The following is a 12,608-nucleotide window of genomic DNA, read 5'->3' as shown; positions in this document are numbered from 1 at the left end:
CTTCTTTTCTTTCCTTCTCTTTTCTTTTCTTTTTATTTTTTTTTTTTTTTTATTTTATTTTATTTTATTTTATTTTATTCATTTTGTTTATTTATTTATTTATTTATTTATCTGTCAAATCTTTTTCTCCAAGTCTCAGCTGCAGGGGTATTTTTGTCATTTGTTTGTACCAGAGCCAACCCTAATTTGTCACTATAAAACCCTGTCAATCATTGGGAAATAGACAGAAAAATCACTGTTCACAGAAAAATCAGCAACCACACATTTTTTCCAATCAAGTCACAAACACAATTTCCTTCTCTCTCTCCTCTTTACCAGATCAAACACAAAAATCATAAGAACAAATATGAATATCACCAACATTTACCAACAACATTCATGAACATTTGTTAACATAAACAGCACAAATTCACAAAACCAACTCGAACTCACACATAACACAACGAATAAAACCGAACCGAATAAAAAACCAACAAATCCGAACCAAAACAGAGCCAAACGAACCGGAGTAGAGGAGAGCCAGCCGAACCGGAAACAAGGAAGAACACGCGAACCGGAAGAAGGAAGAAAAGGAGAGAACCGGACTCAAACTAGGAGGAAAGGAAACCGGAAAAAGAGGTAAAATTTCACGTTTTTCATTTGTAGATCTAGGATTTTTGGTGTATGTTTTCGAAATTTTGAGCTTGGATTTGTGTAGAGGAAGGGAAGAGGAGTATTTTGATGTAAAAAAATTTCAAAAAAAGCAAAAAAAAAAACTCCGGCGCGGCGGCGCTCCGGCCGACCACCGCGCCGGAGCAGCTCCGGCCGCCCCTCTTCTTCTTCTCCGGCCGCGTGTGTTGTTGTGGGAGGGGAGAGCTTCTCTCTCTAAGTTTTAACTTAGAGAGAGAAAGTTTTTGTGTTATATTTGTTTTTTTGGTAAAACCCCTTTATATAGCCTCATTACTTTATTTTAATTCCATGCGTATCGTTCCACTGTATTATCGTGTATGATCACAGCTAGACCGTCAGATTGTAGATCTAACGGTCGATGATGCAGCTTGTTTTTGGTTAAGTGTTTGTTCTTTTGGGTGGAATATTGTGTGCCTGCTGTTGAACCATCAGATCGTTGATCTGACGGTCACTGTGCTTCCAGTATATCCTTCCTTTCTTGCTGTTTATTTTTAAACCGTTGGATCTTAGATCCAATGGCTATGATGAATCCAGGGGTTTGAACTTGGACCATTGATTTAATCCAATGGTCCAGAATTAATCCTGCTGAGCCATTTGTTTATTATTTTTATTTGTTATTGTTTTTACTTTTTAAATGCTGTTTTTTATTCTTTTTGACATTTTTATGTTTAGAAAAAATTCCAAAAAATGTTTTTCTCACTATTTTTAATTTTCTATCATTGTTAAAAATCCATCCTATTTTTTCCTTTTAATTTGTTTTTTTTATTTCTCATATGATGATCTTAAATTTTTTATTATCTTAATTCTTGCTTATTATTTCTTATGTCTCATTCATCATAATATTTCTTGTGATTACTAACTATTTAATTTTTGTTTTGAATCATAGCATGCACATTTAATTATATCATTTTATTTTGTCATGGATTTAGTATGTATAAATAGGGAATTGATGTAATTTCATTTCTTGCATTTTATTTTGGCATAAAGGCCTTAGGGTTGTATTTAGGAATTGATGTAATAATGTAGGTAACACAAGCACCGACACTACCACATTTTATTTACCGTTTCCGTTAGTTTTTTACGACGTTACGTTATTTTCACCGTTAGTTTAGAAAAATCATTTTTCACAAAAAAAATCAAATATGTCAAATTCAAAAAAATATTTTTTCTTAGCAACATTTTCCCTTTATTTTCTTAATCAAATTTTTAATCAAATTTTAATTCAACTTCAATCATTTTCAAAATTTAAAATCAATCAACCTCACTCATTTCTTTTATCTCATGCCTTGAGGCCTCTTTTTCTTCTTAAAACCATTTTCAAAAAAATCTTAAAATCAACCTAACCCACCAAAGAAATTTTGAGTGGAACTACGTCGGTTTTGATCCCTTTCCCAAAAAGGGTACGTAGGCAGAGGACTCGTCCTTCCAAATCAAATAAAAATAACCAAAAGCATACTTCTTCTCCCTCCATTCTTTCACTTAGACATTAGGCAATAATTTTTCAAATAAACAAGTAGTTTAGCACAAGATAATCTAGGTAAGCGGTTCCTTCGGAGTACCGAAGTCGTTTAGGGTGCTTAACACCTTCCCTATTCGAAACCAACCCCCGAATCCAAAGTCTCGATAAGGGTTTTTACTCATTTTTTTCCCTTCCCACGAATAAAAATTGAGAGTTCAAAGATTGACGATTCAAATCAATTAATGGTTTGACATCCGAAAATCGCGTGCACAGAAATGGCGACTTCACTGGGGACTTAGATCCTATGCGGGTTAAACCCACCTCACTTTCTTTATTTTGTGCTTTATTATTTGTTTATGCTTTGTAAATATTTTGCTTACATGTTTGCTTTATTACGTGAGTGGTGCGATAAGCTCTACACCCGAGCTTGAGGGAAACTTAAGATAGGACGGTGGTATAATCATAGTTCCATGCCAAGAGTACTCTTCGGTATTGGCACATGTGATAACCCCACTCAACGGAGGGATCTTGGAAGTATATGTTGTCAACGTGAGTACTCATGTTTGGCATGCTATTTTCAAGTGACCTTTGAAGTTGAGGACCTTTAGTCACCTGTAACCCATCTTGGCCTTTTAGGAACGTAGTGCGGTGGCTAATCGAGAGTACTCTTGAATTAGTTGATACGCGATACTACACCCAAACGAGACTTTCCGACGAATATAATTGGAATGGGAGTACTCCCGTCACCCGATAAATATTCGGAAGTGGTTAAAGACTTTGGGAACTTGGTAGAACCCTTGTTACAAGTGCAATCTAAAAACCTTAGTCCTTACCAAATGGCGTTGTTACCCTTTGACTCCAACATATGAATTTAACTTCATCATGCATACATGCATCCATCCATAAATATTTTTTCCATTCATCATTTTTTTTGAAGGACTTATAAAAGCTTTGTTGTAAACATTGTAGATATGAGGAACCTTAGGCAGTATAGTTTCAGGAGGCCAGATCTCTTGAGTTTGAGGAAGCTAGGGAAGAAAGTGGTTTGTATGGACGATTTCTACAAGCAACATGGAAATTTGATGGGTGTTGTTAAGACAGATATCGACGAAGGGCTTCTCAACGCTTTTGTTCAGTTCTATGACCCGGGCTACCATTGCTTTACTTTTCAAGATTACCAGATTCTCCCCACCTTGGAGGAGTACTCTTGTTGGATTAATCTACCAGTGTTGGACAAAGTACCTTTCAGTGGCCTCGAGGAAATCCCCAAGCACTCAACCATTGCCGCAGCTCTCCATCTTGAAACGGACGAAGTGAAAGCACATCTCATCACTAAGGGAAAACTTTTGGGTTTCTCCACCGATTTTCTTTACGAAAGGACCACATTCTTTGACAAAATGGGGGTTGCCTATGCCTTTAACTCCATCCTTGCCTTGCTTATTTATGGCCTCGTACTCTTCCCTAGCCTCGACAACTTTGTGGACATTAAAGCCATTCAAATTTTCTTGTCAAGGAACCCTGTCCCTACCTTATTAGGTGATACTTACCTCTCCATCCATAGGCGCACCCAGGCTGGTCGTGGAACTATCCTTTGTTGTGCACAATTGCTATATCGATGGATCACCTCGCACTTACCCCGAACTCCTCGCTTCACCACCAATCCAGAAAACCTTCTTTGGTCAAAAAGACTCATGTCCCTGACTCCAACCGAGGTAGTGTGGTACGATCGGGTTTATGACAAAGGAACTATTATTGACAGTTGTGGGAAATTTGCCAATGTACCCCTTCTTGGTATAGAAGGAGGAATTAGCTACAATCCTACGCTTGCCAGACGTCAGTTCGGATATCCCATGGAAGGGAAGCCGCTCAACATCTATCTAGAGAATGTGTATTACCTCAACGTAGATGACAGTAAAGGCATGAAAGAGCAGGTTGTGCGAGCTTGGCACACCATTCGTAGAAGAGACAAGAGCCAGTTAGGGAGGAAGACAGGAGCCGTTCATGAATCATATACTCAGTGGGTGATAGATAGAGCTGCTCAAATTGGGATGCCTTACAAGATATCAAGATTTGTATCTGCAATCACTCCAGCACCACCCCTACCTATGACCTTTGACACCGAGAAGGAATACCAAGAGCGTTTAGTTGAGGCGGAACTTGAAGTACAAAAGTGGAAAGGGGAGTATCAGAAAAAGGATCAGGAATATGAGGCTGTGATGGCCCTACTAGAGCAAGAAGCTTATGATAGCCACAAGAAAGATGTGATAATCGCCCAGCTGAAAAAGAGTATCAAGGAGAAAGATGCCGCGCTTGATCAAATTCCCGGGCGGAAGAAGAAACGTATGGATCTCTTTGATGGGCCGCATTCTGATTTTGAGGAGTAGCTCGGTTCAGAGGCTTGAGAGTCTTTCAGTTTGTTTTGATGTTTTTTGTGTAGTTACGGAGTCTATCCCTTGGCTTTGTTGTTAGAAAGGGAATTATCTTGTTTTTCTTTGAAAGTTTATCCCTTGGCTTTGTTGTTAGAAAGGGAATTATCTTGTAATCAACTTTGTTTTTTTTTATGATTTGTTTAGGTTGGTATGTTTACAAAACTGCTTTTATAGGTCCTTCAATAAAAATAAAAAAAATATATATAAAAATCGCATATTTTGGCATATAGCATATCATGCATCATATTGCATTCATAAAAAGTATCAAAATCCAAGTCTCATACTCTCCTCATTTCTGCCTCAGAAAAGCAAAGTGGCCCGGCGTATTCAGTACAAACCCGCTCGCATTCACAACACTCGAGCTCATATCAAGAAAAGGATGTTAGCGGCAGAACAGGAAAACGCTCAGCTCAGAGAGGAACTGGTTAACCTCAAGGGGGAGATGGAAAGAATGGCACTTATGATGGAAACTATGATGGCTGAGAGAGAGCAAGCAGCAATCTCCAATTCAACTCCTGTTGTGGTTGTCACAGCTGCACCTGAGGGTCCCCCCAACCATCTCCGACTACTACTACAACTATCGGCCTCACCCAGCCTCTGATAACTGATTTTTCTTCTGGTAATATGGCAACTATGGGCAACTCAGGCTTCCGTCCTCTTGGCCCCCAGGGTCCCTTTGCTACTCCTCAATATTCCATGCCTTCAGGCTACCCTTGGGGCATGCCGATTGCAACTAACGTGGTTTTTGGTCCAGGCGCTACTGAAATGCCTTTCGCACAGGGTCAACAGACTTCGGCACATTTCCAGATGAGTCAACCGATTCCTCAAGCTACCATGACTCAAGCAGGTCCTACTGTGCATGTTGGGCCACAACATGAAGAGCAGATTTATCACTCTGACAGTATAATGGGGGATGATAAAGCAATCGATTGGGAAGAAAGGTTCGGTGCTCTAGAGAAGAAGATGAGTAATATGCGGGGAAAGGAAACAGTCGTCCAAAGCATATATGACCTTTGCTTGGTACCAGATGTAAACATACCTCCAAAGTTCAAGATGCCTGTATTTGAGAAGTATCAAGGGGACACGTGTCCACAAAATCATCTAACTATGTATATTAGCAAGATGATAGCTTACAAGAATAATGTTCCCTTACTCATTCACTGCTTCCAGGATAGTTTGACTGGTCCGGCACATACTTGGTTCATGGGGTTGAAAGGAGTCACTACTTTTGAACAGTTGGCTGAGGCCTTCATGCAACAGTACAAATATAATACCTATCTGGCGCCAAGTCGCAAGGAGTTGCAGTCCTTAACCCAGAAAGATAAAGAATCGTTCAAAGAATACGCACAACGCTTCATTCAAAAAGCTGCTCAGATTCGTCCTCCCTTGGATGAGAGGGAACTTTCAGAATTGTTCTATGAAACCCTGAGCCCTTGTTATTCAGAAAAGATGATTGTCTGTGCATCACAGAAGTTCACTGACTTGGTGGAAACAGGAATGCGTATCGAGGAGTGGGCTCGTAAGGGAGCAGCTGTTTCGGGAAGTTCTTCAGGTGGTTCTTCAGGAGTTTCGTCCAGTGGTAATAAGAAATTTGGGAATGGTTACCCAAAGAGGAATGCTCAAGAGGTTGGCATGGTGGCTCATGGAGGACCTCAGCCCGTGTACCCTAATCACCCCTTTGTTGCCAATATCACCCCACAAATGACCGCACCCCAGAACCCAAACTATCAACCACCAAGACCTCAAGGGCCTTCATTATACTATCCCCCACTATATCAACAACCATATAACCCACAACAACTCTCTCAACCACCCTACCATCCTCAACAACCCTACTATCCTCAACAACCATACCAACAAAGGCCATATAACCCCCCACAACAACAACCCCGTCCTCAGGCTCCTTACAATCAGCAGAATCAAAGGCAACAATTTGACCCCTTGCCAATGACCTATGGAGCATTGCTCCCTTCTTTACTTGCACAGAATCTGGTCCAAACAATACCACCTCCTCGCATTCCGGACCCTCTCCCACGCTGGTACCGTCCGGACCTTCATTGTATTTACCATCAAGGGGCACCAGGCCACGATGTGGAGCGTTGTTTTGCTCTTAAGAAAGAGGTTCAGAAACTGATAAATAGTAAAGAGTTAACCTTCACCGACCCTGATGCTGTAGCTCAGAACAATCCTCTGCCTACTCATGGGCCTGCTGTTAATATGATTCAAGACGATCAGGAAGAGGCTCGCATTCTCTCTGTAGGTGATATCAAGACTCCTCTGGTACCAATACATGTGAAAATGTGTAGAGCAACTCTCTTCAACCACAATCATGAAGCTTGTGACATATGTTCGATGGATCCTCGTGGATGTATACAAGTCCAGAATGATGTGCAGGGTCTCCTAAATAGAAGGGAACTTGTGGTTACGAGGGAAACCGAGAGCAAGGACGTCTGTGTTGTCACTCCGGTATTCAGAGCCAGGAGGCCGCTGGTGATAAACCCTAACAGTACAAAGCCCGTTGGTACTCCCTTAGTAATTTGTGTGCCTAGGCCCACGCCTACTACTGCTCAGAAAGCTGTACCCTATAAGTATGAAGGCACGGTTCTTGAGCCTGGAAGTGAGACAACTTCACCTGTTGCTGTGGATAATATCGCAGAGAATAGCCGGATTTTGAGGAGTGGCCGCATCTTTCCTACGGTGGGTCCGAAGAGTGTTAGTGTTCCGGTCGATGAGCCAGTAAAAGAGCGAAACGCCGGTAAAGGTAAAGCTGGGGAGCAGGCCAAAGAGTTTGACTTTGAGGATGCCGATGAAGTCTTGAAGTTGATCAAGAAGAGTGAATACAGGGTGGTGGACCAGCTGTTACAAACTCCTGCGAAGATTTCCATCATGGCCCTGTTATCAAGTTCTGGTGCTCATCGGGATGCCCTGAGGAAAGTACTAGACCAGGCATTTGTGGATTATGATGTAACTCTGGGTCAATTCGAAAGCATTGTGGGGAATGTGACCATATGTAACAGTCTGACTTTCAGTGATGAAGATCTCCCGGCGGAGGGGAATAAGCATAATCAAGCATTATTCATCTCTGTACTTTGCAGAACGGACTCGTTATCCAACGTCCTGATAGATACCGGCTCTGCACTTAATGTGATGCCCAAGTCAACTTTCGACCAATTGGCATACTCCGAGGCTCCTTTGAGACTTAGCAAGGTGACGGTAAGGGCCTTCGATGGAACTAGGAGATCGGTGTATGGTGAGGTAGATTTACCAATTTCGGTCGGCCCACATGAATTTCAGGTTACTTTCCAAGTCATGGAAATCCAGGCTTCTTTCAGCTGTTTGCTCGGCAGACCATGGATTCATGACGCTGGGGCTGTGACATCTACTCTCCATCAGAAATTGAAGTTTGTAAGTCGTGGAAAGTTGATCACTGTGAGTGGCGAATCGGCCTTTTTAATCAGCAATTTGTCTGCTTTCTCTGTTATCGGTGGTAGTGGTTCAGACGGGCCATCATTCCAAGGGTTCTCTGCCGAAGAAAGTGTCGGTAAGATTGAGACTTGTATGGCTTCGTTGAAGGATGCCCGGAGAGTAATTCAGGAAGGCAAAACCGAAGGCTGGGGTCAGCTAGTGGAGTTGCCAGAAAACAAGCGTAAGGAGGGAATTGGTTTCCTTAACAGTAAGCCTGGGATGTTCGACCCTACCAGAGGTTCTTTCCACAGTGCTGGTTTCATTCATGATTCACCAGAGACCAATGCAATTTTAGATGATGCACCTAGAGGAGTGACACCGGTCTTTGTGACGCCTGGAGGAGCTTGCTGCAACTGGATTGCTGTTGACATTCCTTCTGTGACACCCGGCTCTAAGTAATGTGTTTGTCTTGTCTTTTGTTGTTTTTTTGTTTTTAAGAAAACTCCTTTCGTTCTGCCCAAGGCGAAAGTGAAATCATGTAGGGCTTTGTTTTGCTTCTAGTACTTTTATTACAAATAAAAATCGTCGTTTCTATCACGGCTTTTATTACTTTTTATTTTTTGTTGCTTTTTCTGGAAAAAATGGTAATACAAAAATCCAAAAAAAAATCATTCTCTTTTTCTTTTAAATTTCAAAACCAAAGGTCTGCATTTACTCATTAAAATCAATCATGAATCATGTGCAGACTGAACATAAGTGAATCCGTTGAACACAGTGACCCCATGCTTTCTCCCAACTTTGAGGTCCCGGTTTACGAGGCTGTGGCAGAGGAGGATGAGGAGATCCCGAATGAGATCAAATGGATGTTGGAACAAGAAAGGAAGACAATTCAACCTCATCAGGAGGAGATAGAAATCATCAATCTGGGTACTGAGGAAGACAAGAAAGAAATCAAGATTGGGGCATCGTTGGATGTATCTGTCAAGAAAAGAGTAATTGAGCTTATCAGAGAATATGTTGATATATTCGCATGGTCATACAAAGACATGCCGGGTCTAGACCCTAATGTCGTTGAACACAGACTACCGTTGAAGCCTGAGTGTCCTCCGGTAAAACAGAAATTGAGAAGATCTCATCCTGATATGGCCCTCAAGATCAAAGAGGAAGTGCGAAAGCAAATTGATGCAGGTTTCCTAGTCACATCAGAGTATCCTCAATGGTTGGCCAACATAGTGCCTGTTCCAAAGAAAGATGGTAAAGTCAGAATGTGTGTTGATTATCGGGACTTGAACAAGGCTAGTCCGAAGGATAATTTTCCTTTGCCTCACATTGATGTATTGGTTGATAACACTGCTAAGTGCAAGGTTTTCTCCTTCATGGACGGTTTCTCCGGCTACAATCAGATCAGGATGGCTCCTGAGGATAGAGAAAAGACGTCTTTCATCACGCCCTGGGGTGCTTTCTGTTATGTGGTGATGCCATTTGGTTTGATAAATGCTGGTGCCACTTACCAGAGGGGTATGACCAAAATCTTTCATGATATGATTCACAAAGAAATTGAGGTCTACGTAGATGATATGATTGTTAAGTCTGGCACAGAAGAAGAACATGTTGAGTATTTGTTGAAGATGTTTCAGCGGTTGAGAAAGTACAAACTCCGGTTGAATCCTAACAAATGTACGTTCGGTGTTAGATCTGGTAAACTCCTAGGCTTTATCGTCAGTCAAAAGGGTATTGAAGTTGATCCCGACAAGGTCAGAGCCATCAGAGAAATGCCTGTTCCAAAGACAGAGAAGCAAGTAAGAGGTTTTCTTGGTAGACTCAATTATATCTCCAGATTTATCTCTCACATGACCGCCACATGTGGACCAATTTTCAAGTTACTCCGCAAGGATCAAGGGGTGAAGTGGAATGATGATTGTCAGAAGGCTTTTGATCAAATCAAAGAATATCTGTTAGAACCTCCAATTCTTGTTCCTCCAGTTGACGGAAGACCTTTGATCATGTATTTAACAGTACTAGAAGATTCCATGGGCTGTGTTTTGGGTCAACAAGACGAAACCGGAAAGAAAGAGCACGCTATCTACTATTTGAGTAAGAAGTTCACTGATTGTGAGTCCCGATATTCTGTACTTGAGAAAACTTGTTGTGCTTTAACTTGGGCTGCCAAGCGTCTCCGTCATTATATGATTAATCATACAACTTGGTTGATATCCAAGATGGATCCTATCAAGTACATATTTGAGAAGCCAGCTTTAACTGGAAGGATTGCTCGCTGGCAGATGTTATTGTCCGAGTATGATATCGAGTATCGCACTCAGAAAGCAGTCAAAGGTAGCATCTTGGCAGAACATTTGGCTCATCAACCAATCGAAGACTATCAACCGATCAAATTTGACTTCCCAGATGAAGAGGTTATGTATCTAAAAGCAAAAGATTGTGACGAACCAGTGTTCGGTGAAGGTCCTGATCCTGAATCCGAATGGGGTTTGATATTTGATGGAGCCGTTAATGTCTATGGTAGTGGAATTGGTGCAGTTCTCATTACCCCTAAGGGTACTCACATCCCTTTTACTGCAAGGATTCGATTTGATTGTACAAACAACATCGCAGAATATGAAGCTTGCATCATGGGTATCGAAGAAGCCATCGACTTGAGGATCAAGAAAATTGTCATCTATGGAGATTCCGCTCTTGTGATTAACCAGATCAAAGGAGAATGGGAAACTCGCCATCCTGGTTTGATTCCCTACAGAGATTATGCGAGACGATTGCTGACTTTCTTCAACAAAGTAGAGTTACACCATGTGCCCCGTGATGAGAATCAAATGGCGGATGCTTTAGCTACTCTATCCTCAATGATCAATGTGAATGGTCACAATACTGTGCCAGTAATCAATGTCCAATTTCTCGACCGACCTGCTTATGTGTTTGTAGCTGAAGCAATTGATGATGACAAGCCATGGTATCATGATATCCAAGTTTTCCTTCAAACTCAAAAGTACCCACCTGGGGCATCCAACAAGGACAAGAAAACATTGAGAAAATTGTCAAGCCGTTTCTTCCTTAACGAAGACGTTTTGTATAAAAGGAACTTTGATAGGGTCCTACTTAGATGTGTGGATAAGCATGAAGCAGAAAAATTGATGTGCGAGATTCATGAAGGCTCTTTCGGAACTCACTCATGTGGGCACGCCATGGCGAAGAAGATATTGAGAGCTGGGTACTACTGGATAACAATGCACGCTGATTGCTACAATCATGCCAAGAGATGCCACAAATGTCAAATCTATGCTGACAAGATTCATATACCACCATCTATGCTCAATGTCATCTCTTCCCCGTGGCCCTTCTCTATGTGGGGCATTGACATGATTGGTCGGATTGAACCAAAGGCTTCCAATGGGCATCGCTTCATATTAGTGGCTATCGATTATTTCACCAAGTGGGTTGAAGCAGCATCTTACGCCAATGTGACCAAGCAGGTAGTGGTCAGATTTATCAAGAACAACCTCATCAGCCGCTACGGTGTTCCCAACAGAATCATCACAGATAATGGCACAAATCTGAATAACAACATGATGAAAGAGTTGTGCGATGACTTCAAGATTCAACATCACAATTCTTCTCCTTACAGACCACAGATGAATGGGGCAGTTGAAGCTGCAAACAAGAACATCAAGAAGATCATACAGAAGATGGTAGTTACTTATAAGGACTGGCATGAAATGTTACCCTACGCTTTGTATGGATACCGTACCTCAGTGCGAACCTCGACAGGGGCAACCCCTTTCTCTTTGGTATATGGTATGGAGGCTGTACTACCTGTAGAGGTTGAGATTCCTTCTTTAAGAGTCTTGATGGAAGCTGAATTGTCTGAAGCTGAATGGTGCCAGAGCAGGTACGACCAGTTGAATTTGATTGAGGAAAAACGTATGGCTGCTTTGTGTCATGGACAGTTATATCAGTCAAGGATGAAACAAGCATTCGATAAAGGAGTCCATCCCCGCGAATTCAAGGAAGGAGATCTTGTGCTCAAATGTATCAAATCCTTTCAACCAGATCCTAGGGGCAAATGGACGCCAAACTATGAAGGTCCCTACGTGGTGAAGAGAGCTTTCTCTGGTGGTGCTTTAATTCTTACAAATATGGATGGAGAGGAGTTACCTCGTCCTGTGAATTCTGATGCAGTCAAGAAATACTTTGTCTAAATATATAAAAGAACAGCTCGGTAGGTCGAAAACCTGAAAGGGCGGCTTAAACCAAAAATGAGCGTCTCGGTGGATCGAAAACCCGAAAGGGCGGTCCAGGCAAAAATTAAAAAAAAAAAAAAAAAAAAAAAAAAGAAGGGAAATTATCCTGATAGATCGAAAACCCGCAAGGGCGATCTATGCAAAAATTAAGGATCGAGACAAGTAACTGCATCAGATGAAACACCACTCGCCCGAGACACCTTGACTGTCAGAAGTTCTCTAGTGTTGAAGCATCCAAACTGTGGAATTCAAAGTGGTTGAGAAGTATAGCGGTTATTGTGTTCAATGTGCCTATCCCATATAATTACCATATTCCAACTCTTTGTAATCTGTGGTGCCATGCCTTTAGCCGGTCACCATTTCTATTAAATCAATTTGAGCATGTGCCCCTTT

The 12,608-nt window shown here is 41.6% G+C and overlaps 2 protein-coding genes across 3 annotated transcripts; both read left to right on the top strand.

The window, feature by feature from the left end:
- The first annotated feature begins 381 nt into the window (after positions 1–381).
- LOC120579336 (uncharacterized) lies at positions 382–5,103 on the top strand. Of its 2 annotated transcripts, none has more exons than XR_005645133.1 (2): positions 382–618; positions 4,862–5,103. XR_005645133.1 is itself a non-coding variant. In XM_039831297.1 (2 exons), exon 2 carries the CDS (start codon positions 3,100–3,102, stop codon positions 4,510–4,512), a length of 1,413 nt encoding a protein of 470 aa, XP_039687231.1. In that variant the 5' UTR covers positions 382–618; positions 3,098–3,099; the 3' UTR covers positions 4,513–4,567. The 2 variants fall into 2 exon arrangements, 1 of the variants encoding a protein (XP_039687231.1); XM_039831297.1 differs by lacking the exon at positions 4,862–5,103 and adding an exon at positions 3,098–4,567.
- Positions 5,104–5,181: 78 nt separating this feature from the next.
- Positions 5,182–11,940, top strand: LOC120579590 (uncharacterized). Its single transcript, XM_039832042.1, has 6 exons — positions 5,182–8,417; positions 8,708–9,071; positions 9,117–9,480; positions 9,673–11,407; positions 11,504–11,863; positions 11,922–11,940. Exons 1-6 carry the CDS (start codon positions 5,182–5,184, stop codon positions 11,938–11,940), a joined length of 6,078 nt encoding a protein of 2,025 aa, XP_039687976.1.
- Positions 11,941–12,608: the final 668 nt, after the last annotated feature.

This window comes from Medicago truncatula, chromosome 3 (genome assembly GCF_003473485.1).
Source record: "Medicago truncatula cultivar Jemalong A17 chromosome 3, MtrunA17r5.0-ANR, whole genome shotgun sequence".
Classification (NCBI taxonomy): domain Eukaryota; kingdom Viridiplantae; phylum Streptophyta; class Magnoliopsida; order Fabales; family Fabaceae; genus Medicago; species Medicago truncatula.
This window is presented reverse-complemented; position numbering and strand designations above follow the sequence as displayed.

Bases quoted from the DNA above. Each gene is read 5' to 3' on its own strand.
- LOC120579336 (XM_039831297.1), top strand. From the start codon at position 3,100: ATGAGGAACCTTAGGCAGTATAGTTTCAGGAGGCCAGATCTCTTGAGT.
- LOC120579590 (XM_039832042.1), top strand. From the start codon at position 5,182: ATGGCAACTATGGGCAACTCAGGCTTCCGTCCTCTTGGCCCCCAGGGT. The intron at 9,481-9,672 runs GTATGACCAAAA...GTAAACTCCTAG, and splicing joins TGGTGCCACTTACCAGAGGG to GCTTTATCGTCAGTCAAAAG. The intron at 11,408-11,503 runs GTGGGTTGAAGC...TGTTCCCAACAG, and splicing joins GCTATCGATTATTTCACCAA to AATCATCACAGATAATGGCA.